The 25804-nt window shown below is 45.5% G+C and overlaps 1 protein-coding gene across 1 annotated transcript in view; it reads left to right on the top strand.

Moving 5' to 3' along the window:
* rxfp1 (relaxin family peptide receptor 1) overlaps positions 1–25804 on the top strand; it is a 161252-nt gene that overhangs the window by 49285 nt on the left and 86163 nt on the right. Inside the window, exons 7-9 of the mRNA XM_078552868.1 lie at positions 7709–7780; positions 24217–24288; positions 24386–24460. Coding sequence (XP_078408994.1) covers positions 7709–7780; positions 24217–24288; positions 24386–24460 — 219 coding nt within the window. The remainder of the gene's footprint in view (positions 1–7708; positions 7781–24216; positions 24289–24385; positions 24461–25804) is intronic.

Genomic DNA, 25804 nt, shown 5'->3' with positions numbered 1-25804 from the left:
GGCTAAACTTTACTGGGCAAACTGAATTTATTTTGAGAGCAAGAGAAATTTGGGAACATAGGGACTTCAGAACAGGATTAGGCTATTCAAGCCCTCAAGCCTGGACTGTCATTCAATTAGATCATAGCTGATTTGTACATCCACATTTCTTGGTTCTATAGCCATTATTGGCCTTGACTAACACAAATTTATCAATTTCAGTTTTAAGATTTTCAATTGATCTAGCCACAACAGCTTTTTATGGGGGAGGAGTTCCAGATTTCCACTAATCTTTATGAAGTGCTTCTCAACATCATTTCTGAACGGTCCAGCTTTAATTTTAAGGTTTTGCTCCTTTGTCCTGGACTTCTTCACCAGAGGAACTAGTTTCTACTCTATCAAATCATTTAATAACCTTAATCACCACAATTACATTACCTCTTAATCTTTCAAACTCAAGGTAGAACAAGCCTAATCTATGCAATGTGTACTCATACTTCAATTATTTTAGTCCTGGGATCATTCTGATGAATCTGTGCTACACCCAGTCCAAGGTCAGTATATTGTCCCTGAGGTGTCGTGCCCAGAACTGAACACATTACTCTTAATGGGATTTAACCATAGCTTTATACAGCTGTAAAATAACTTCCACCCCTTTGTATTCCAGTTCGCTTGAGATAAAGACAAACATTCTATTAGCTTTTTAACTTATTTCTTGTACATGTCCACTAGCTTTTAGTGATTTCTGTACTTGGGCCCCTAAAACTCTTGTTTCCTCCACAGTTCCTAACTCCTCACCAGTTAGAAAATATTCTAATCTACCTTTATTGGTCCAAAGTGAATGAGCTTACATTTTCCCATATTGAATTCTATCTGCCACAGTTTAGCCCACTCACTAAATACAGGAACTGCCTTTGTTGACTTATCATGTGCCTATGACAGTGTGGTACATAGAAATGCTGCTGAAACTCTTCAAAATTATCTTCAAAACTCTATAACTAATCAACCCCATGATCGGCAACTGATAGTTCCGTGTGCACCTTGGAGGTCAAATCAGCCACCCATGCATAACCAACAACAGGCTCCCACAAGGATCAGTCCTCACACCAGCTCTCTTAAACATATATAGCAGTGACATCAGCAGGTCTGAAAGCATCTGTGGAGAGAGAAACAGAGTTGACGTTTTGAGTCTGTACGACTCTAAACATCATACAGACTCGAAACGTCAATCTGTTTCTCTTTCCACAGATGCTTTCAGACCTGCTGAGTTTTTCCAACATTTTCTGTTTTTGTTTCAGATTTCCAGCATCCACAGTATTTTGCTTTTATACCAGTGACCTCCCTCCCACAAAGTCACTGCTCTTCGCATATGCTGATTACTTGGCCCTGGCTTTCCAGGCTAAAGAACCTCAGGACTTTGAGAAAACATTCACTGGAGACCTATTAGATCTTCACTTTTCTCCACTTCAGAAAATGGAGACGTCAATCAAACACTACCAAGACTGTAATTTCAGCCTTCCATCTGAACAACTCAAAGGCTGAAATTACAGTCTTGGTAGTGTTTGATTGACATCTCCATTTTCTGAAGTGGAGAAAAGTGAAGATCTAATAGGTCTCCAGTGAATGTTTTCTCAAAGTCCTGAGGTTCATTGTTGGTTCTAATTGTCCTCATGTCCAGTTCCGCAGCCGACCACTCACCCATGACCCAATGCCAAAATATCTAGGCATCACTCTTGACCATACATTGACCTACCAGCAACACCTCCAGAACACCGGAGCCAAGTTCAAGACATGGGTGAATCTCAATACAGAAACTGACGGGTACCAACTAGAGCAACAGAGCCAACAGATTACGCACTGCTTCACTCACCCTGTTCTACCCAACAACAGAGAACTGCTGCTCAACCTGACTCAGGAGCCGCCGCACAAATGTGGTAGGTATCCACTTCCAGAAAGTCATGAGGATTATTTCTGGGATGTTCAGACCAGCACAGCTCGATTGGCTTCCTGTGCTATTGAACCTCTTGATGTTATCAGGAAAAACATCCTCCTCAGGACGCCATTGGCTGACAGCTAATGAAGCACTCCCATTGACATAAGACCTCAAAAAAAAACCCACAGACACGTCTGCAATTCCGTAGCCCCTACTGGAATATACCCCACACCATACAAACTGATGACAGCTCCATCTCTCAATGGCGCACCTCCTGGTTGACAGGAAACATCACCAGCTGCAACCTGGTAACTGACCCTAGTAGTGAAGTCTCAGGGTTCAACTTTCCACGGAAAATCTGAACAACCCTCAGCTGCTTGAGGATGGGGCAGGGAAGATATGACCAATTGCTCCAAAGTGGAATATGAGGCACAGCTCAAATTGTGACTGTGGCCATCCAAGTCAAACCATCACCCACATACTGAACTTCTGCCCTGAGAAATCCATTCCTGGTGGCATCACAACCGTTCACACTGCATCAGCTGAAGCTCTCGAATGGATTGTTAACCTCGACATCGAACTATAACTGCTTCCCCAGCAATAGAAATAAGCCCACTCACTTAATCTATCAATGTCCCTTTGCTCCCATCTACACTATTTCTTGTGCCAGCTAACTCGGTTCAGCAGCAAACCTAGATATACAGCTCACTATTCCTTCATTCCATAAATCTAAAGCAAAGCTAATGACCCAGGACTGACCCCTGAGGGACACCACTAGTCATATCCAGCTAACATGAGTACATGCCCATTATCCCTACTCCCTGTCTTTACCTCTTAAACAATACCCCACCCACAGGAATATGTTGTCTCAAACTTCATGCATTTTCTGGAAGTCTATACAAATAACATCCATATATACACCCTTATCTACCATGTTAGTTACTTCCTCAAAAAAAAAACTAAGTTTGTTGATGTGACTTACCCTTTATAAATCTATTCTGACTTTCTTAAACCACTTCATTTGTGTTCACATGCTGAGTCACCCTGCCCTAACAACAGATCCTAGTAACTTCCCCATAGCAGATTTTGGACTAATAGGCCTATAATTTCCTAATTTATCCCTGTTCACTTCTTAAATAATGGAGAGACATTGGCAATTTTCTGTTCCAAGAGGTCAATTTCTGATTCAAGAATTTCTTTGAAATTAGAAAAGAAATCCAGCTGCTTATTAGTTAGACACCAGGAAACAAACTGGACGAGAACTGCCGCTGAGACAGCAACTAATGTACGTGCAAACATTATAATTCAAATATACATACAGCAAACTCTTATTCTGATTCATAATAACGATTGCTTTCTTTCTTTGGAAACAAGTAATGACTGAAATACGCTACTGGTTTGCATACTTCCAAATCTGTATCTGCTTAACTGCATTTATATTGTCACTTTGGAAAGAATCTAGGTGAAACCTGAACAGAAACAGTCAAATTATTTGACTTGGCTTGTGTCAGCCAAATCCCTGATATATTGAGATACTCAAATTATGGTGTCAGTCTTGTTTTCCTTCCTGATTCCAAACCAATTTTAATCAGTTTTCCTACATCAGAGAGTCTGGGGGGAGATAAAAAGAGTCTCTTCATTCCATCTGTTCCGATTTCCTTCTGACTCTTGCAAATCTTTCCCTAACCCTTCCGATCTCCCCCGAACCTTCTAATCTCATCCACAACTCTTTGGATCTCCACTCAATCCTTCTAATTTCCCATCCCCTGTCCCTGAGGGTTCCAATTTCCTCCATTATCAACACTCTGATCTCTCCCCTCCACTAATTGCCACCTCCCCCCTCCACGGCTTCCATTGCCTGATGCAGTCTGGTGCTGAAGACCCACTTGGCCAACAGCCAGCCAGCCTCTCAATGTTGCTGTCTCTGGCTGGGAAGCAGAGACAAAAGGCATTAAATTTGGCAGGACGTGCAAGAAATAACAACAACTTGCATTTATACAGCTCCTTAATAAACCTCCCAAGGCATTTCAGAGGAGCATTATAAAGCAAAATTTGACACTGAGCCATGTATTAGGGTAATTGACTAAAAACTTGGTCAAAGAGGTATATTTTAAGGAATGTCTTAAAGAAAGAAAGTGAAGTAGAGAGGCGCAGTGATGTAGACTTCCGGGCCTTGAAAGCTGATGGCATGGCCACCAATGGTGGAGCAATTAAAATCGGGGATGCTCCAAAGGCCAGAATTAGTTGAATGCAGATATCTCGGAAGGTTGTGGGGCTGGTGGGGATGCAGAGATAGGGAGGGGTGAGGCCATGGAGGATTTGAGCAGGGACGAGAATTTTAAAATAAAGATGTTGCTTGACTGTAAGCCAATATAGATCAGCAAGCACAGCAGTAATGGGTAAGCAGCAGATGAACTGAGGCAGGGCGAGTCAAGTGATGTTATAGTGCCTGTGCACTTAAATGAATTAGCTGCGCTCTACAAGAAGAAAGTGGCTTCAGTCTTCAATATGTAATTGGAGCAAATTTCTGCTCCTCCAGGAAGCTGAATGTCAGATAAGGAATCTGATTATCAGTGGAGGGGTCGAGGGAGGCGGTGGTGAGATAGAGCTGGGTGCCATCAGTGTATAGATGAAAACCAACACTGCTCTTTCAGATGATGTCGCTAAGGAGCAGCATGTAGGTGAGAAATAGGAGGGGCCCAAGGATAGATCGTTGGGGGGATACTAGAGGCAACAGTGCGGGAGTGGAAAGAGAAGCCATTGCAAGTGATAATCTGCCTACAATTAGATAAGAACGAAACCAGGTGATTGCAGTCCCTCCCAGCTCCACGATAGAGAAGAGGCATTGGAGGAGGATGGTGCAGTCAACCGTGTCAAAGGCTAGAGGTAGGTGAGGAGGGACAGTTTACCATTCACAGTCCCATAGGATGTAATTTGTAACTTCGACAAGAGCCATTTTGATACTGCAACAGTGGTAGAAACCTGGTTGAAGGGATTTCAACATGGATTTCTGGGAGAGATGGTAATAGATTTGGGAGCTAAGGACTTAGGAAAGGAAAGAAAGGTTGGAGATGGAATGGTAGTTTGCAAGGATGGTGAGGTCAAGGGCTGGTTTTTAAGGAGAGGCAGGGAGGTGATGATGGCAGATTCAGAGAGAGATAGTAGCTGAAGAGAGAGAACCATTAACGATATCAGCTAAAATGGGAATCTGGAGGGGAAATTGGTTGGTCAGCAGTTTTGTGCATATAGGGTCAAGCGAGCAGAATGTGGGTCACATGAACTCAGAGGCCATGAGGGAAGATGAAGAGAAACTAAACAAAGATGTGATTTCACTGCAAGGGCAGGGAGATCCCTTAGAGAAGAAATTTGAGCCAGTGAGCTAGTGGAAGGGAAGGAGGTGACAGCTGAGCAGATGGAATCAATCTTAGTGACAAAGAAGCCCATGAGTTCCTTGCATATATTACTGAAGGTGAGGGTGAAGGAGACAGGCAGATGGATTCAAGAAGACAGTTTGCATTACAGGAGAGATGGCGGAGGTAATCCTTGCATTGCAGGATGATTCTGGAATTATGAATAGAATTGTGCTTTATGTGTAGTGATGGCTCTGCATCAAAGGTGGAGGTGAGGGTGCAGTTAAGCAGATCAGTAACTGCATCAATGTGGTGATGAACCCATTCTTCTGGGTTTCCCAACCTCAAAGCAACTCCCACTTCCACTCACCCTCCATGTCCAGGTTAACATCCAACCTAATGTAACAATCTCACCTCTGAGTCACAAATTTGTGGGTTCAAGTCCCAATTACAGACTTTAGCACATAATTTTGACTGACACTTTAGTGCATTACTCGTGGAGTGCTCCATTGTCAGAGCTGTTGTCTTTCAGGTGAGATTTTAAATCAAAGCTCCATCAGCCTGTTCCCATGGTAGTGTTCAAAGAAGAGCAGATAGTTCTGGTATTTGACTAAATCTCAACCACTACCAACACCAACATTACCAGATAATCTGATTAATCAATCATTTGTTGTTTGTGGAACTTTGCTGCATGTTGTATTTATTCACATAACAACGGTAACCATACTTCAAAAATAATCCATAGGTTGTGAGGCACTTTGGGATGTTAAAGGTAATATCCAAACTCAATAGGATAGATTTGGACTTTCTGTTATGGTGAAAAATGAGTGATAGTGAGCAGTTTTAATCTCTCGTAATTATTATTTCCATTCAGGAGAGATATAAAATGGACCAACTAATCTTAATGCCTTTAATCATCATTTCTTTATATATAACTAGCTGAAGATTTGTACATTGGGATACTTGTATAATCTGGAAGTTAAGAAGAACATTCAGAACAAATGGATGTATGAACACACCCTGAGGTGGATCTTGTCTTTGTGTGACAGTATAAAATAGGCAATGGCGAATGAGTCACCCCTTTTACATCTCTGCCAATTTCGACAGTTTGGGAGAGATGTAAAATGTGCTGCTGACTCATAATCACCCGTTTTACGGTATTGCACAAAGTCCAAAACTACCCCACTATCTTTCTGCCTACCCCAAAGTGAAAACAGAAACTGCAGTATTTGTATGATGCATCATAAAATTCCTTTTTTGTGGTCTCCGGTAATCTTCAAATAGAAAACATCATGGCTTCTTTCCTGGCAGCCATCCCCTCCAGCTAGCACCTACTAGCATTATTACAATTCTCTTTCTCTACCTGATTTGACATTGAATTCATCAACTCTAATTTACATTTCCTTCTCAGTCCTGTTGTTTGGTTAATGAGATACCCTGTTGCTTGCTCTGTTCACCTGGGTCCAGATGCCTTGGCCCATGACTTCCAAGCTCTGAGGCATTGTACGCGGGGCGGGGGGGTTTACACCGAAGATGTGCTGGGGACCCCACCTAACATGTCCCCTCTTACCCCCTCTCCCACCCGGGAAGTCCCCATATAAGGATTGCACAGCAATTGCCGGGGAAGTTCAAACTTCCATTGGGCAATTGCCCTGCATGTACAAATGGCTATTAGCTTGTTTAACAATAGAACTGGTGTCTATGTTTGATTTTAGATCAGCCTGGATAAGTATACGTTTGATGATGTTATGATGTTGGATTGTGACATCCTTCAGTGTCAGATTGAGAGAGGTCAGTTTGTTTTGTGTGAGGCAACTGTCAACAATCGTGCACTTTTTAGGGTTAAAGTGCATTCCATTCTCTATAGACCAATTGTGAAGTTGCTCAAGAACGCTGACATGTGAAATTCAGTGTGAATGCTACGTTTTCAGTAACTGAACTTCCACATATTTGAAGCAGAGAACGCCAATGTCAACTTCTCTGCAACTGGCATCATTGATCACGGCATGGGACACCTACATGCCCTATCTTAGTTCCACGTGGGATTCCACTATGTATCCATGTCCACTCCAACACTTTGTCATTGAACTTGACACAATGTTCACGATTTGAAATGAAGCCACTTATCCAAGAAACTAGATGAATCAACTGCCATTTGTAGAAATCTGATCTATGTTAATTAAACTTACTGAATGTGATAACCTGAGGTTCTCAGTGGCCAGGGCAATTACCACGGGGTGGATGGCGGTCTTGGGGGTAAGTTTTGTCAGCAATTCCCATCTAGCTGCAGTAGTGTAATGACAACCGTGACATTGGTATGTCAATATGTAAATATAATGTGATAATTTACACCACCTGCAGGTGAGACAACAAAAGGTTATAATTATAATAATACCTAATAATGTAATTAACATTAGGTATAGATCTTTACTTTTTTTCTTTTCAGGTATTTAAGCAACAATCACATAACGTTCCTGCCATCAGGCGTGTTTGAAGATCTCCAGCAAGTCCAATGGCTGTAGGTGCTTTTATTTGTCTCTTTAATATTGATGAAAACTTTGAAGAAATGATTTTCCTCCCCTTTTCAGTCCCCATATGAAGTGCATTTGTTTGACATGACATGAACCCAACAAGCCCCAGTGCAGCTGTGGAATGTTCTGGCTGCTGTCTAAAAACAACCACTCAATGCTGAAGAAGATACCATCTTCTACCTGGCTGCAACAGTTAAGTCCTGCTGAATCTTCCATCCTAAGCAAGGTTAGCATGGAGCATGAAGCACAGTTCTACCTGGGGTGCTTTCTAATGGGCACCCACTCAACGATCCTGGAGGAAAATGAAGTCAGACAGGCAATTACACCCCCACTACTTCATATACCTGTTTGGAACAAAAATGCACCACCTTCTAAGCAAATCCCCAGAAAATCCATGAATGCTTTAAAGGAGAAGATTTGATATGACAGGTCTGACCCTTGTTTCTTTGCTTTGCTTCTGGAAACTGAATGATTCCTGGTAAAAAAAAAAGGGAGGGCAATCATCTCCCTTATGTTCAATATGGCATTTCAACCATGTATATGGTGTACAACGTTATACTGACCCTTCTAATGTGATTGTTCAGATCTGTACAGAGTGACAGAGTAGAGACTGAAGGGCACAGACTAGTGCTATGAGAAGGAGACATTCATGGCTAACAAAGGATATTAAAAATGGAAAAAGCATATAACGTTGCAAAATTAGTGGCAGGCCAGAAGATTGGGAAGATTTATAGAAACCAGTGAAGGTTGAGGACAAAATATAAAAATAGATTATGAGAATAAGCTAGCAAGGAATATAAAACTTGACAGTAATAGTTTCTACAAGTATATTCAAAGGAAAAGAGTAGCTAATGTAAATGTTGTTCCCTTCAAGGATAAGATGGGGGAATTATTAATGGAAAAGAAGGAAATGGCAGAGACTTTGAACAAATATTTTGTATTTCTCATCATGGTAGAAGACACTAAAAACATCCTAAAATATCAATAAAATCAGAGCATAAAAAGGAGAAAATTAAACCAATCATTACCACTAGAGAAAAGGTACTGGGCAAACTAAAAGCCATCAAGTCCCCTGGACCTAATGGCCTGCAACTGAGGGTTTTAAAAGAAGTAGCTACAGAGTAGTGGATATGTTGGTTGTAATCTTCCAAAGTTCCCTAAATACTGGGAAGGTCCCTGTGGACTGGGAAACAGCCAATGTAATGCCCTATTCAAGAAAGACGGAAGATAGAAAGCAGGAAATTATAGGCTAGTTAGCCTAACGTCTGTCATTGATAAAATGCTGGAAACCATTATCAAGAAAGTAGTAGCAGGATATTTAGAAAAACATAATATAGTCAGAGTCAATGTGGTTTTATGAAAGGGAAATGATGTTTGACAAATTTATTAAGAGTTCTTTGAGGATGCAACTAGCAGGGTGGATAAAGGGGAACTAGTAAATGTAATATATTTCAATTTCCAAAAGACATTTGATAAGGTGCCATATCAAAAGGCATTTGATAAGGTACAATATAGCATCATAGTGTTGGGGATAGTATATTAGAATGGATAGAGCATTGGCTAGCGAATGGAAAACAGAGAGTTGGGATAAATGCATCATTTTCAGGCTAACTAATAGAGTGCCACTGGGATTAGTCCGGGTGCAACTACTTGTCATGAAGCTATTAGTGTATATAATATTGGTGGGAATTATTTTTTTTTAAATAGAGGTTTAGTCTGTGCGTGTGTCTTAATTGGATTAAAACCAGCTAATCTGGGTGCTTTGTATACTAGTTTTGAGATGTAAACAGAGACGTAGAGGTGCATTTGCATTTTGTTGAATAGACCATTCAAGAATGGGCTGGCAGAGGAAGTGACAGCCAAGGTCCCTGACATTCAGAGGACTGCTGGAGTCCAGGCTCCTGCTCAGCCCCATGCAGATGACAAGCCTCTGGACTCGGCCCCAAGAGACCTGTTGGAGATGCAGAAACAGGCAGGGGAACACTGGGCAGAGAGCCAGAGACCATGCACACACTGGACTGTAGGAGTCCACGTTCTGTCTGCTATCGTACCTCTGGCATGCAAATGTTTGGCTGCCTTCATGGAAAGGGTAGCAGCCACCTTAGAGATTCAGGTCCAGCAGAGTACTCCGACTGCTGGATATGTACTCGGACCTGCACTCCATCGCTCTAGCTGTGGATGCAATGCAGCAGTGATAGGCGAAAGAAGGACAGGGCACTTCAACCTCCCTCTAGATGCCCATTCTCAAGGTGTCAGGGGGGTGCCATTGGGCATCCACAGGAAGGAGGAGTGCCTGCCAGGCACCCCGAGGGCTTCATCCCAAGACACTCCAACGGTGCCCTGCCACTCCTCCCCCCCTCTGCTAATGACCCCATCACCTCCAGCAGGTCAGGCTGAGGGGGTGCACCTGCACCTGAGCAGGAGACCCTTTGCAAGTCAGAGTCCTTTAGGACTCTGGGTCTATACTCGATGGAGTTTAGAAGGATATGGGGGGATCTGATTGAAACTTACAGAATACTGAAAGGCCTGGATAGAATGGACGTGGGGAAAATGTTTCCATTAGTAGGAGAGACTAGGACCCAAGGGCACAGCCTCAGAGTAAAGGGAAGACCTTTTAGAACAGAGATGAGGAGAAACTTCTTTAGCCAGAGAGTGGTGAATCTATGGAATTTATTGCCACAGAAGGCTGTGGAGGCCAGGTCATTGAGTGTATTTAAGACCGAGATAGATAGGTTCTTGATTGGTATGGGGATCAAACGTTGCGGGGAGAAGGCGGGAGAATGGGGTTGAGAAACTTATCTGCCATGATTGAATGGTGGAGTAGACTCGATGGGCTGAATGGCCTAATTTCTGCTCCTATGTCTTATGGTCTTATAGGACACCGCCAAATTCAATCACAGCCAGTAGGACATAGCTATTGGCAGGATGTCTCCACCTCCGGGGAGAGGGACCCGCAGAGACAGAAAAGCAGTTTGAGTTCAGTTGGAAGCAGTTGCCAGCAGAGGCAGCCTAGAAGGGACAGATAGCCAGTCCCAAACCAAAGTTCACTTGAAACCAGGGGCAAAATATTTAGCTCAGCAGGCAGGCGTTGACGTCGGGCGAGTGTCCTGATGTCAACGCACAGTCGCATGATATTTCGGTTGGTGGGTACAGACTGGAGTTGACAGTGCACCTGCCGAAAATTAAAAGGCCTGTTAAGGCCATTAACAAGGTTATTAATTTAAATTTTTCGCAGGCAAAAAGGCCAGGAGGCCTTTGTACTTTTTAGGAAACCTCATCCACAGGTGACATGAGTGCATTCCTGCCAAGGTTAGATTTGATATTGCAACCACATTGCCATGCACACGGACTTTGTGAGAGCTTGGGAAAAATCTCATTTCTACTTACAGGTGCCCAAACTCGCGGGAGTGCTGTACAGGTTCTAATGCATGGATTTAGCACCAGACCTCTGTGTATCATCACAGTTTAGCACATGCAAAGGATTGAACTACCAGCAGGGTAGATGTTAAGTAGTGCAATTTAATTCAGTTATCGTAAATCAAGGTACACTAGAGCAAAGTATAATGTTTGTAACAAAAATTGGTTGGGACCTGCCAGTCAGCAGAAGAAAACAAAATGGTAAAGGAAATGTCTCGGCAGCTTACTCTGCCTGGAATCTGTCAGCTATCAGATTGCCACACACCTGTCTACCACATCATACCCCTGCAATGGCCTCTGCATGTAGCTCGGTGATATCCTGGCCCTTGTCAGCTCCATTCCCTTCACTGTCCTCATCGTCAGAGGAGACATCTCGGTCCTCCAAGTCTCCCTCAGCCAAGAAATGCCCAATTTGTTGTGCAAGATTGTACAGGATGCAGCAGACAACGATGATCTGGGACACTCTCTGTGGTGAGTATTGGAGTGCCCCGGCTGAGCGGTTCAAACAACTGAATCTCATCTTTTGGAGGCATATCTCTGCTCAACTATGGACCAGGTGGAGGCATTGTCGGCATTGTACCTCTCCTCAGCATCACTCTGTGGATGGCAAAATGGCATTATCACCCAGGAGTTCTGGGGATATCCCTTGTCCCCACTGAGCCAGTCCTACAATCGCCAAGGTCCTTCAAAAACCTGTGGCTACTGGAAGTGGTTTGGAATGTAGGTGTTGTCAGAGCTCCCTGGGAACCAAGCGCAAACCTGCAGGATCTGCCTTCTGTGATCACATATCAGCTGCATGTTCAAAGAGTGATAAATGTGACTGGCTGTTCTTATGAAACAGCGGATGGTAAATGCAGAGCTGCTCAAATCCCAGAGGGAAACTTGAATCAGCTGCCGCAACTGTATTTGCAATTTGTATTTTGCTTCGAGATGTATGCCTTGAATTCAGTAGTAATAAGACCACCAAGTCTTAGAAGTTTTTTTACAGAACTAAATTAAACATTAATTAATAAAAGATTTTAAGCACGTACGTAGGTCTACAAATTAATACTATAATAACTCATAACTCCCCTAATTAACCTGACTCCCAGTTACACCTCCGTTAAGGCAACAGTAATAACAAATAAATTTCAACAGACCCAGGCAAAGGGCACAATACCCTGGACAGTGATGTTCACAGTGAGTTTTCTTAGCTTTGGTTCCTGTAGACAGCAACTTGATACCCAGAGGCTGGAGGCCTTTCACACTGTTTGATCTTAGAATACCTCCACCTTTACACATAGCCTCAGCTCCTTTATATAGGCTTCTCCCTTTTTAATGTAAATCCCATTGTTCCAATATGTCTTTGCAACTTTACTTTCTTCATAATATAAATCTTTCATAGTACTCATATTATCAGTAATCTTTGGGAAAAATAAACACACTGTTTGGCTTAGCCTCTTTTGGCTAGGTGTAACACCTTACCATCTCTTTGAAATCCACTACTCTGGTTTATCTAAAAATGCGCATGTTCCTCACACCTCACATTCTAAAACATCAGCCATGTTTATGTATTTAGCATTTCAAACCTAGCTTCCCTTTCTGATCACTCAAAAGCTCCGGACCAGCTGTCTCTAATTCAATTAAATCCACCACACACTCACATCCACACAGAGAAACTAATCCAAGCCCCACTATTAACCTACCTTTACAATAAATCACAATAATATTATGAAAATTATTATATTTTCATGACACTGTTGCCAGGGAGCTCTCAAGGCCACATGTGTAGTCAGTAGCCCCTTGCACTTGCAGGAAACCTGTGATTGCTGCAAAACCCAACGCTCTTGCAGCCTGGCTTTGGGGATCCAGGTGGAATTGGACAAATTGGGGTACTCTCCTGAAGAGAACATCTGTCACCTCCCAGATGCACTTGTGTGTCACTGACTGGGAGATGCCACACACGTCTCCAGTGGAGGCCTGGTAGGAGCCACTGGCAAAGCATTTTAAGGTGGCGATGACCTTTAATGACACCAGCATCAGATTGCCTCCAAGTCCTTGCAGCTGCAGATCATCATGGAGAAGCTGGCAGATGTGTGCAACCGCATCCCAGGACATACAAAGGAGCCTCTGGCACTGCCTGTCGCTCATCTGTAGATAGCTGCACCGCCTGTGATATACCCGTGGTCAGGCTAACGTTTGCTGTCTCACTCACCCTTGGTCGCATCCTGACCTTCTTGAGGCCACACTGCCTCTTTCTGCTCAGGCTGTTGCTCCTCCTGGCCCTGTGCCAACCTGTGCCACACCCGTCCTCTTCATCTGGATGAGAGCCAGTAGAAAGGCAGGGTTGCTTGGAGATTGCATCATATTGGCCTCAGTGGACCTGTGAATGAATTGTAGTAATCAATCTAGTGAGCATATTCTTTTCAGGTCTCCCTCCACCTCAGAGCCACCAAGCCAGTACTAAGCCCTGTGCCTGGCTTCTGTCTAGACATGACATCCCCACTCCACCCCTTCCAGGTAAAGGACACCTGGGAGGACGAGAGAGTGGTGTCCCTCCTGTTCTTACATGACTACGCATGGAGACGTTGACCAGGGTGATGACAGCCATGTGCCAAAACCCTCCCTCAGACAGTAATCAGCTTTCCTCCAGTACCCTCAAAACTCTATAGAGAGTCCATTGCCTTGGCACTAACCACATGAGCCCTTATTAGCAATGACCATTCACCCAGGAGGATAGAGGTTTGGAGTTGGGCGTTTGCTGCTGTTCACCAGCCGTGCCCCTTGGAGGCTCCACCTCCCTCCTTCCCTTCATCCCCCTGCCTCTGACAGCAGCACGCATTGCTGGGATCTCAATGTTCTGAGACCCATGAGTTGGGAACAAACCTGCTGCCGTGTGGGCTTCACCGTAGAGAGGAGAACACAACTGATCATTGTTGTCATCCAGTTGCCTCATGATTATTAGGGTGCCTTTTTAGTTGGCCAATTGTGCTCACCTTGAACTGCACCCACCTGAAAAGACCCTCCTCCAGCAGGTAATTAGGAAAGCTAATAGAATGTTATCATTTATTGTGAGGGAATTTGAATATAAAAGTAGGGAGGTTATGCTTCAGTTATACAGAGCACTAGTGAGACCACATCTGGAGTACTGTGTACAGTATTGGCCACCTTATTTACAGAAGGATGTAAATGCATTGTAAGCAGTTCAGAGAAGGTTTACCAGATAATACCTGGAATAGGCAGGTTGTGTTATGAGGAAGGATTGGACAGGCTAGGCTTGTATATCCACTGGAGTTCAGAAGAGTAAGAGGCGATTTGATTGAAACATATAAGATCCTGAGGGGTCTTGACAGGGTGGATATGCAGAGGATGTTTCCTCTTGTAGGAGAATCTAGAACTAGGGGTCACTAATTAAACATAAGGGGTCACCCGTTTAAAACAGAGATGAGGAGAAATGTTTTCACTCAGAGGATCGTGAGTCTTTAGGACTCTTTTCCTGAAAAGGTGGTGGAAGCAGAGTCTTTGAATATTTTTAAGGCAGAGGTGGATAGATTCTTGATAAGCAAGAGGGTGATAGGTTACTGGGGGTAGGCAGGATGCAGATTTGAGGTTACTATCAGATCAGCCATGATCTTATTAAATGGCGGAGCAGGCTCGAGAGGCCGAATGGCCAACTCCTGCTCCTTGTTCCTATGTTCATATTCTCTCACTTTGAAGTATTGCAGTTTTAAAGTGACTGTATTGCATAGGTGAGACTACCAAGATGGTACGCGTAAAATTTGAGACTCAGTCCACCACATTTACGCTTCCCATCACCCAACAACTTCCCCTGCCATCACCCTTGGTCTCCCAATATAACCATTTCTCTCCCCTCTGTTACCCTTGAACTTCCCCCCCCGCAACCCATTACCCTTGCACCTATTACCATCAACCTCCATATGCCTTCCCTCCTCCCTGAGCCTACACACATTCCCGTTCCCATGCCCACCCTGACCCTGACCTCTCCCATTAACCGGGCCACCTGTTTCATCTGTTTCTGTGATTCCTCCATAAAACATTCAGCTAACCGACTATCACCCTGGAGTTGCCACCCTACCATATCCCATTCCCCCATCTCATTGTGATTGTTCCTTCCACTACCCAGTAACCTCGGTTTAACCCCCAGGACCCCACCGTCGACAGCATCAACCCCGTCCTCTAGGAGTATCTCTCTACCACCATCCCTGCTTAGAAACCCCCCCACCCCACCCCACCCCACCCAGCCACAGGACCCCCTGAGCCAACACAGAAGGCCCTTCCCTCCATTCCACATCACTGCCTCCCTCTGCGCCCCAGACATTCTGTCTTTCTTGCCCAGACAGCCTCCCTCCCTTCCCCCTTAGCCTGCCTCCCATGTCCAGGCTTCACTCCACTCTACACCCCCACTGCACTCTTCGCCTGCTCCCCCTGTCCAACCTTTGTGCAGTTTGTTCCGATATAAGTCAAAAGGCTGAGATTTTAGTGGTCCCCAAGAAGGTCAAAGCAGCTCTACTCACCTCGAAGTCATGGAAGAAGTCAATCTTACCAGGTGCACACCACTTGTATACAGTCGTGAATGTGAACATTCTAATTTCTGACTGACGAAGAACTTAATTTGGAGGGGGAACTTAATTCCAGAGAGGTCACCTTTTAATAAGCATGCATGACATGCTAATGCATGTGAAAGGGCTTCCTGATATTATTCGTCAGGAAGCTCAACCCACCTTTAACCTGCCCTTAAAGTCCCAAGTACAGAATTCCTAAAGTTCATGTCGTCGGCGAACTGGTTTTTGGCCTCCCACTGAATTAAGTTTCCCCCGCCCACCGAGCTTCCCACTGCTGGCGGGAAACATTTCATAGAAGCCAGTGACGGCATTGCTTACTTCTGTTTCCGAACAGATAATGAATACGACACCTGTGTGTTTTGTCTTTTCTCCTTCTCCAAACACATGGACAGTTTTTCTTTAATATTACCTCCGTCCCCTCCAAATTTTGGAGCACAGAGTCATCATGAAAGAATGCAGCATCAACAAAGTCCTAAAGTTGGGAAGTTGGTGCAATGGAAGAGGAGGCAATGTTCCCTTTAGGCTACATGACTACACCCGAAAGTTCCCATACAGGCCTCTCAAGTCAGCCCCTTTAAGTTACAGTACGTGCGCAGTTGCACAATAACGATTAAAGGGATAGCACAGCTAAATAAATCATCCACAAAATTACAGGGTATGTTGGAAGAAGATGCTGCTTTTTATTACCTCCAATAGTTGGTGAGTGTTTTTATTTCACATAACCCTCTGACCAGCAAGGCGCCAGGAGCAGTTGCGTATGTGCACTTGGCCCACACTGCGGTCACTGGTGCATGTGCAACTGTTTGGAGTTTGGAACATGCACACTTGGCATCAATTTCACTACAGCAAATAATCCAGAGGGGAAAAAAACATAATTTGCCAGCAACAATTCATTCCAGTTCCCAGTCTCTAGTGGGCTCTCAATCTCAATGAGATTTTATGTGAGTGCTGCCTCTTTACACTAGAAGCAGTGTTAAGGCTGTGTACAAGGCACTCCCACATTGCCTGGATCGCTCACTGTGTAGATAATGGAACTCTTAATCGCAAGGTTATTGTTCCAAGTCCCATGCTGGGTACTGATTTTCCCATAAATATTTTATTCAAATTACTTTTATTTAATTGAAATTTTTGCAAAAAAATAACCTTCAACTAAATATTACAATCAATTCTCCAAATTGAAAGTTGAGAATCTCGTTTACTGAAATGTCCTGATTATATATATCTTCATCATTAATTGAACCATGTTTTACAGAGGTAACAGTTGACAAATCATAGGTAGAGTGGACACAAGAACCTTCAATTGTTTAAGGACTGCACAGATCTAAAAATGGGTAACTTGAACTTTATTGTTAGTCTGCATTAAGCTAACTTGTTCATTTTAATGCTGCCAGCTGACACTCTGACATTGAGGGCAGGATTTTCCGGTCGTCGGGCAGACATGGCGGCCCAGGAGTGGCCAGGAAGAGGTCCACTGCCCGCGATCAGCCCCCAACTGCAAATTTAGCACTGTCGGGGTGGGGGCAGGAGGAGGGCCAGCGCGGAAGTCTGTGCATGTGCGAGGGAGCGCACACTGAAAGCTCCCTGAGGGCACAGAGCTACCTCAGGGAGTTAAAGAAAATAAAGGAAAATAAAGATTTTAGAAATGATATAAACATATCCCCACATGTGACTCAGTCACTTGAAGAGGGACATGTTTAAAATGAAGTAGAAAAATTTTTTCTGGTTTTTTATTTACCGTTGGAAACCTCATCCCACTTGTGGATGAGGTTTCATAAAAAATGCAAAGGCCGCCTGGTCTATTCGCCCGCCCGCCAACCAAACAGTTGAACGGGCAATGAAAAATACAAATTAATTATCTGCTTTAGGGCCTTAATGGGCCTCTTAATTGTCGGCTGGCGTGTTGCCAATTCTCGTGTGTGTTTGCCGACCGAGAGATCGCGAGAGTGCGCAATAACGTCAGGATGCTCGCCTGATGTCATCGTGCGTGATTTTACGCACACACCTGCCCGCGGGATGTAAAATCCTGCCCTGAGACTGCAATTGAGCATGTACAGGAAATTCTCTCCTTATGTTGCAGCACTAAAAAACAGCTTTTTTTATTTTGTCAGTAGACTATGAAATTATAATTTGCTATTACTTTGCTAAATTAGTAACAAACCAGACATATCACTCTATTAGTAAAACTAAAATAATTGATTCAATTAAAATAAACTAATCAAATGAATACAGGTTGGATAGACGTGGCAGGGCAGGTGATGTGCCGTAACTGCAACATGTAGAAGTTTGTGGAGAGAATTGTAATCCCAGAAAACCATATCTGTGTAAGTGTCTGCAGCTCGAGGAACTTCGGCTCAGAGTTGTTGAGCCGGAGTCCAAGCAGCAGATATTGTGGGGCATCAGGGAAAAGAAGAAATACCTGGACACTTTGATCCAGATTTTCACCACAACAGAGAGAACAAACAACTGGGCATTCAGGACGACTGCCTGATACTTTTATGGGAAATTGTGCATAACTGTGAGCTAAATCCCTGTGTTCTCCACTGCAGGTCCTTGCAGCAAGGGCAAAAGGAAGAGACAGCCTTCCTCAATCTCCATCTCCACCTCCACCTCTGAGGATGATGAGACAGCATACTCAGAGGATGCACCGTCATTCTCCTGCACGTCATTCTCCTGCACCCTCCACCAGCACAGAAACATTCGGCTCGGTGGGTAGGCATTGGCAACTAGGCTCAGGGTAACAATCTAGTGAGCAAACATGTCCCTGCAGCTGATGGAAGATGTGACAGCCGAGGTCCCTGATAGTTGGAGCACTGCTGGAGGCCAGGCTCATGCTGAGCCCTATGCTGGTGATGTGCCTCTGGAATGACCATAAGAAACCTGTTTGAGATGCAGAGACAGGCAGGAGAACATAAGGAGATGCCCAAGGCCATACGCAGCCTTGAGGAAAAGGTGGACGAGTCTGTCCAAGTTCTGAGTACTATCATGGCTCCGGCAGGTGAAGGCATGTCTTCCTCTGTGGAAAGGTTGATGACCGCAATGGAGAACCAGGTCCAGTAGAACACTCGGTGGCTGCTAGATATGTGTTCAGACCTGCATTCCATTGCTCTAGCCGTGGGCTCAATCAGCAGTGGCTAGGTGAGAGGGTACAAGGTATCTTGATCTCCCTCCGGATGCCCCTTCTCCTCCTGGAGCTGCAGAAAAATCTGCCGGAATGGTTAAAGAAGCACTGAAGAAACAAGTCCTGCATGGCTGTTCAAATTTCAGTAATAAAGAGAATGTTAAGGACATGTTTGAGTCTGGTTCTATCGCATTTGACTATTAAAGTAGAATGCAAACAGTTTGGTTAAAAATGCACAGTCTAAGAATGTGCCAAAGTTGCAATGTAATGATGAATCATGTTTAAATTTTATTGGAGTTCTTTGAAGAACTAGCAGGTGCTGTGGATAAAGAGGAACCGGTGACTGTACTGCACTTAGATTTTCAGAAGGCATTTGATAAGGTGCTTCATCAAAGGTTATTGTGGTAAATAAAAGCTCATGGTGTAGGTGGTAACATATTGGCATAGACAGGAGATTGGCTAGCTAACAGGAAACAGAGATTAAGCATAAACCATTTTCTGGTTGGCAGGATGTGACAAGTGGTGTACCACAGGGATCAGTGCTGGGGCATCAACGCTTCACAATTTATATAAAAGATTTGGATGAAGGGACCAATGGCGTGGTTGCTATATTTGTTGACACAAAGATAGGTAGGAAAGTAAAGTGGGAAAGTTGTGACGAGGGCATAAGGAGGCTGCAAAAGGATACAGATAGGTTAGGTGAGTGGGAAAATATCTGGCAAATGGCGTATAAAGTAGGAAAATGTGAGGTTGTCCATTTCGGCAGGATGAACGAAAAAGAGGCATATTATTCAAACAGTGAGAGATTGCAGAGCTCTGAGGTGCAGAGGGGTCTAGGTGTCCTAGTGCATGAATCACAAAAGGTTAGTATGCAGGTACAGCAGGTAATTAGGAAAGGGAATAGAATGTTATTGTTTATTGCAAGGGGAGGGAGATTACAAGAGTAGGAAGATTATGCTTCAGTTATGCAGGGCACTGGTGAGACCACATCTGGAGTACTGTGTACAGAATTGGTCTCCTTATTTAAGGAAATATGGAAATGCATTAGAAGCAGTTCATAGAAGGTTTATCAGATTAATACCTGAATGGGTAGATTGTCTTATGAGGGAAGGCTGGGCAGGTTAGGTTTATACCCACTGGAGTTTAGAAGAATAAGACACAACTTGATTGAAACATATTCGGCAGAATTTTGCCCTTGATGGGTGGGTGGGCCGCCCATCGCCGCCGCCGAAACGGGTCCCGCCGCCATTTTGAGTGGGCGGACCAATTAAGGCCCGCCCAGCGGTTTGCCCCATGGGAAGCGCTATGCGCTTCCTGTGCAGGGGGGAGGGATTCCCCAACTGTCAAAGTGCGCTCTTTCGCGCACGCGCACGAAAGAGTGCACATCTCCCTGAGACTAAGTGCTGTCACACGAGATGGGACATGTTAATAAATGTCACATAAACTTTATTAAAGTTTTTTAAAACAGACATGAAACCTCATCCCACCGGTGGATGAGGTTTCATGTTTTTTCAGAAGCCCACTGGGGCTCCTGGCCTGCCCACCAACCTTAAGGTTGGACGGGCAGGGCCTTTAATTGATTTAACTACCCTGTCAATGGCCTCAATTGGCCATTGACAGGTCGGCGGGCGGACAGCTGATCGCGCTGTCTCCCCACCTTCCTGAATATTTAAATGGGGTGGGATGACGTCGGGGGTTCCCCCCAACGTCATCCCATGTCATTTTCGCATCAGTGAGTGGGCCCCGCCCCCAGCTTGCCGACGGAAAAATTCTGGCCATTAGAACTTGAAGGGACTTGAAAGCGTGAATTTAGAAAGGATGTTTCCTCTTGTGGAACAATCTCGAACTTGGGGTCACTGTTTAAAAATAAGTCACCCATTTAGGACAGAGATGAGGAAACATTTTTTCTCTGAGAGTTGTGGGACATTGGAACTCTCTTCCTCAAAAGGTGATTGAGCCAGAGTCCTTGAATATCTTTAAGGCAGAGGTGTATAGATTCTTGATAAGCAAGAGGGTGAAAGGTTATCAAGGATACGCAGGAACATGAGGTTAAACTCAGATCAATCATCAGATCAGTTTCAGGTCGATGACCTTTCATCAGAACTGGGAAAAATTAGAGATGTAATAGGTTTTGAGCAAGGGATGGGTGGGACAAGGGCAAAAGGAAGGCCTGTGATTGAGTGGAAGACAGGCGAGATTGAATGATAGAAGAGTTAGTCCTCCAGAGACAAAAGGAATGGTGATGGGGGAAAAAAGTAAAAAAAGAAACAAAAGATGTGGTCCTTAGGAGGTGTGCTGCTGACTGAAAACAGAAAGAAAAGAAAAACTGAAACGTATGAGAAAATAAACAAAATAGAGTGACAGAGTTTTTAGTTCTGACTGGGCAGGCTTAGCCTCTATATCACTAACTCCCCCAAAAGCCAATCCAATCAAATCAGATGGACACTAGGATCCTGCAGCAGCCCATTTGATTGATTGTGGCCAATAATTGTGAGGAACAGTGAGGTTCAGCACAATCCAATCAAGATCTCCACCATCCAAGCAGGTAGGTCACCGGGGGCTAGATGATCTTGTTCATCACACTCACTACTACTGTCTGCTGCCAATATTTTTGTATTTTGATTCCATGTTGTTGCCAAAATCTGTTACATGAGTGCTGCCATCAAACCCGAGCCCCGGACTCGGGCCTGAAAATGCTGCCACCGCCTCCAGAACCGGAACCTGACTCAGCCCTCCACCCCCGAGCCAGGCCTGAGCACTGCCACTGCTGACCTGGACCCCTTCTCCACTGAACCGCCCAGTTGCCAGACCCCCACTGGACTCCCCTCAACCCCGCCGCCACACCCCTCCTCCCTCAGTACCCTCCCGGACCCCCAACAGATCTGCCCCACATCCACCCCTGGACCCTAAGGTTGCCAACTGTGATTAAATGTATTCCTGAAGGTTTCATCACATGACTTGCCCCCATGCTCCAGCCATTAGCCAGCCAACACATCCATCCTTGTGATACACTGCCATCATGCCAATTGGAAGTAAAAAGACTCAATTGGATGATGTTTTACTGTCAGCCAAACAGCCTTTTTTTCCCCATTTTCAATATTTTTATATCGGGTGAAGAGAAATATTCAAGGAAAATGACAAAAAAAAATCAATCTTTTTCCATGTCCCGATGATTTTTCTCCAGGGTTGCACAGAGCTGTGAACTGGAGATTGATCATCAATTCCTGGAGACGTCAAGGCCAATCCTGGAGGGCCTGCAACCCTACCGGATCCCCCAAACCCAACCACCCCCCTGCCGAAGCTGGACAACTCTCAGAGGGCAGAGTGCCAGCCAGTGCTGCTGCTTCTCATGTCTGAGTGTGGGTTTTCGACTGCGCATCTGCAACAGCACAGTGTGCACGCGCAGACACCAAACAAAGATGTTCTGGCAGCAGCAAGAGGAGACTCTGAGCAATCTCCTCAGTTGCTGCCCAGAGGAATCCGGGACAAATGGTGTCCCTGGAAGCCCACACACAGAACGTGAGACAAGAAGGCAAATTCTGGGACAATCTGGAAAATCCAGAACGGTTGGTCACCCTGGTTACATGTTGGGATGCACTTGCGAGAAAGACAGACACTAAGGACGGAATCATCATGGAATTGCACAAAGTGCGGTGCCGGGCGGGAAAATCGCCGTTTTACCCTCCGGCCGCAATGGCAGATATTCGCGCCATACTGTCCCATTCCCGTCTCATTAATTATGCAGCCACAGGAAACACGCTGTCTCACTGACGGGCAGTCTCCAATTTGCCTGCCACAGCATTACCTCTCCGATTCCTCATGTAAGGTATCATATTTAAACCGTAGCTACAGCCACACTTCCCAATGCTTGCAGCCCAGGACTGCTCCAGTGAAGAGATGGCTTCAAAAGCCAAGAAGAGTGCAGCCCCCAATCCAATGACACATCCCCGGGATGCCTTCTGGACGCTGTGGAGGCCTGCCACGATGACCTCTACCCCCGCTCCGGCCGCAGGAGGCCCATCAGTCTCACCACTCCGGCTTGGGAGGTGGTGGCAGAGGTGATCAGTGCATAAGAGGTCAGCCATCCAGTGCAGAAAACAGATGAATGATCTCATCCATGCTGTCAGGGTAAGGCAACTATCTCATCACTCTCAACTCACACACTCAAAAGGTCATCACATATTCACTGGCATCTCATTCATTGCCAGCTCAAGGGACATCTCAATCACACTCTCTCACACACCCTCACAAGTCCTGCCTCCTTAGCCATCACCATCTTGAGGCCACTTGCACAGATCAACATGTGCCCCCACACAGACCCTGGGATACTCCCCTTCCTCAGTACAGCCCTCACCCTGCAGTCTCTTCCCTTGCCTGAGGTGACTTCTTCCCTTTCCCCAAGTAAGTGCTAGCCTTGCAGCCATTGAAATGCCACCCCCGCCTTATGGCTGGTCTGGTAGGTAGAGACCTGCTTGTGAGACCCCCTAAAAGTGATGTGGTGCTGCCTGCAAAGCCTGGCGCTGATGACCACGAGTGCTGCCCAAAGCAAGGCAGACAAACCTCGAAGTCCTGAGCAAAGTGCAGCTTGCCAGGTGCACGCCACTTATGTACAGTTGTGAAACACATCGGAGTGCAATCACGCGGACGTGCCCCAATGATTCAAAGCGAGGGAGTGATTCCGGCGAACAGGGCTTATAATGAGAAGCTAAAATATTGAACTTAGGTTCTCGACGTGTGACGGCGGGAAACGTGGCCCACCATTGACGGGTGGAACGGACGATCACAAACTGGTTTTGCGGCGGCATGAAACCGATTTTTGGCCGTTTCGCCATATTGTCTTCCCCTCCCCCCCCCCCATCCGGCTGCCATGATGCCTGACACCAATGGGGCCAAAAAATTCCTGCCTAAGATGCCCAGGTCACGTGTTTAATGACAATTGTGCACTGCGCATGCTTATAATATATTACAAGCTACAAGGGCTGTTCTTTCTAAGGTGCATGATTGACTCCTGATTAAGAATCTGGTTTGCCCGAAATGTAGGCTGATTAAAAAAATTTCATAAATCTTTTCCAGTTTGTTGAAATGCGACAGAACTAAGGCAAATTAGAAAGGGTAGAGGAGGCATCTCAATATGATTTATGCCCAAAACTCCCATCCTGAGTAGATTAAATGTTGATTCCTATAAATAGCTGGTTATAGTTTGTCCCAGTCATACTATTTCAGACTCTTCGTTCTTTACTTAATAAAATCTAGTTCACGTGTGAATATTTTTCCAGATGTTCCCTTGGTTGTGCAGAAGTAACCTTTATCCAATTCATTCTTTCAGGATTCTTGAAAACAATAGAATCCAAAAGATTTCCCCTAAAACCTTCCTGGGACTCAAGTCAGTCATTCTCCTGTAAGTTCTGGTGTTAACCTATACAGGATCAAGCAATTCAAATAAAGATCCATCGTTTATTAGTGTGAACTGATTGTTGATGGCTCTATTTTTCTAGAGTGCTAGTGAACAATTCCTTCCATCAGCTGCCTGGTAAACCTATCTGTGAAGAGATGCCCAAATTAAACTGGCTGTAAGTACCTCAGTTTTCATTCAGAACTGCATTGAAGTTTCAATTCATTTAGTGACTGAGGGCTGAATTTTCTGGCTGGCGGGAGGGTGGAGCAGGCGTGGGTAGACCCAATCGCCGCTCGTAATCGGGTCCGTACCGCCATTTTACGCGGGCGGGCCAATTAAGGCCTGCCCAGCATGAACCGCGGCTCCCGAGTACAGTGGGAGTGGGCGGGCGGCGGTGGGTCTGCAATGACCGCTGGGCCCAATGGTGACCCCGCGGCCTGTTTTAAATAAGCTGCTGCAGCCTTTCAAAGGCTGCGAATCATGGCCAGTGGAAGGGCTCCCCAGACCGCTGCTGGTGAGCAGGTCAGGCAGGAGGGTAGAGCAGGGGGGGCACTATGCACCTCATTTTTTGGATAATTGCTTTGCTGCCCTCTTCGAAGAGGTGGCAGCACGGCGGGAGGTCCTGGAACCCCAGGACAGGAGGAGGAGCCCCCCCCCCACATGACCAAACCTACCTGGGAGGGGGTGGCAGAGATAGTGAGCTCCCGCGATGTGGTGCGGCGCACCTGGATCCAGTGTCGCAAGCGCTTCAATGACCTGTTGCGCTCAGTAAGGGTGAGTACCATGCTGGCATTGGTCACTTAACCCAGCAGGTCGGCTTACCCCCTGGTGCCCCCCTCAAGTCTGAGTGTAGTGACTGCATTGAATCATTGATGGCATGTGTCCTTCACTAGGTGGGCCAGCAGATATTGCCCATCCCTGAGAGGGTGGTGAAGAGTTGGTTTCTGCCCCCACAGCAAGTGGTACACTGAGACCCACATTACTGTTTTGGGGGCAACCTGGAGGAGCTGCACTCAGGTTCAGTGCTGGAACTCCAGGACATGTCCAAGTCAGGGTGATGACATGCTGGGAGGGGAGTTTCAAGGTGGCGTGGTACCGATCGATCTGCTGTCCTCTGCGCTCCATGTGCTTGCGCCTCCTTGCTATGTAAGGTTAGACCATGTGGTGCCTAATGTGACGTAGGCAGCGTTTGGCCAAGGGGGTGGGGGGAACAGGCATTGCATCCTTGTCTGAGTGTTCGACAGCAGCGGGGTGAGGAGACACTGGAGCCTGCAATGCCCCACTCTGTTTGGGGTGGGACGTCCACGAAGAGAGTTCAGGTACAATGAGCACCAATCAATGCTCTTCTCTCCTTTTCAGGAGAAAATTGCACATAATGCAGCCGAGCGGGTAAGGACTGGCGGAGGGCCGGCCCAGTTGGTGATTCTCAGCCGCTTCAAGCTGGAGGCCCTAGATTTGGAGAGGTGCCATGCGCCCAGGTCCACTGGTGTCAGTGAGGCTGGGGTGCCACAGGCAGGTA

Source organism: Cetorhinus maximus, chromosome 1 (genome assembly GCF_964194155.1).
Source record: "Cetorhinus maximus chromosome 1, sCetMax3.hap1.1, whole genome shotgun sequence".
Lineage (NCBI taxonomy): Eukaryota > Metazoa > Chordata > Chondrichthyes > Lamniformes > Cetorhinidae > Cetorhinus > Cetorhinus maximus.
This window is presented reverse-complemented; position numbering and strand designations above follow the sequence as displayed.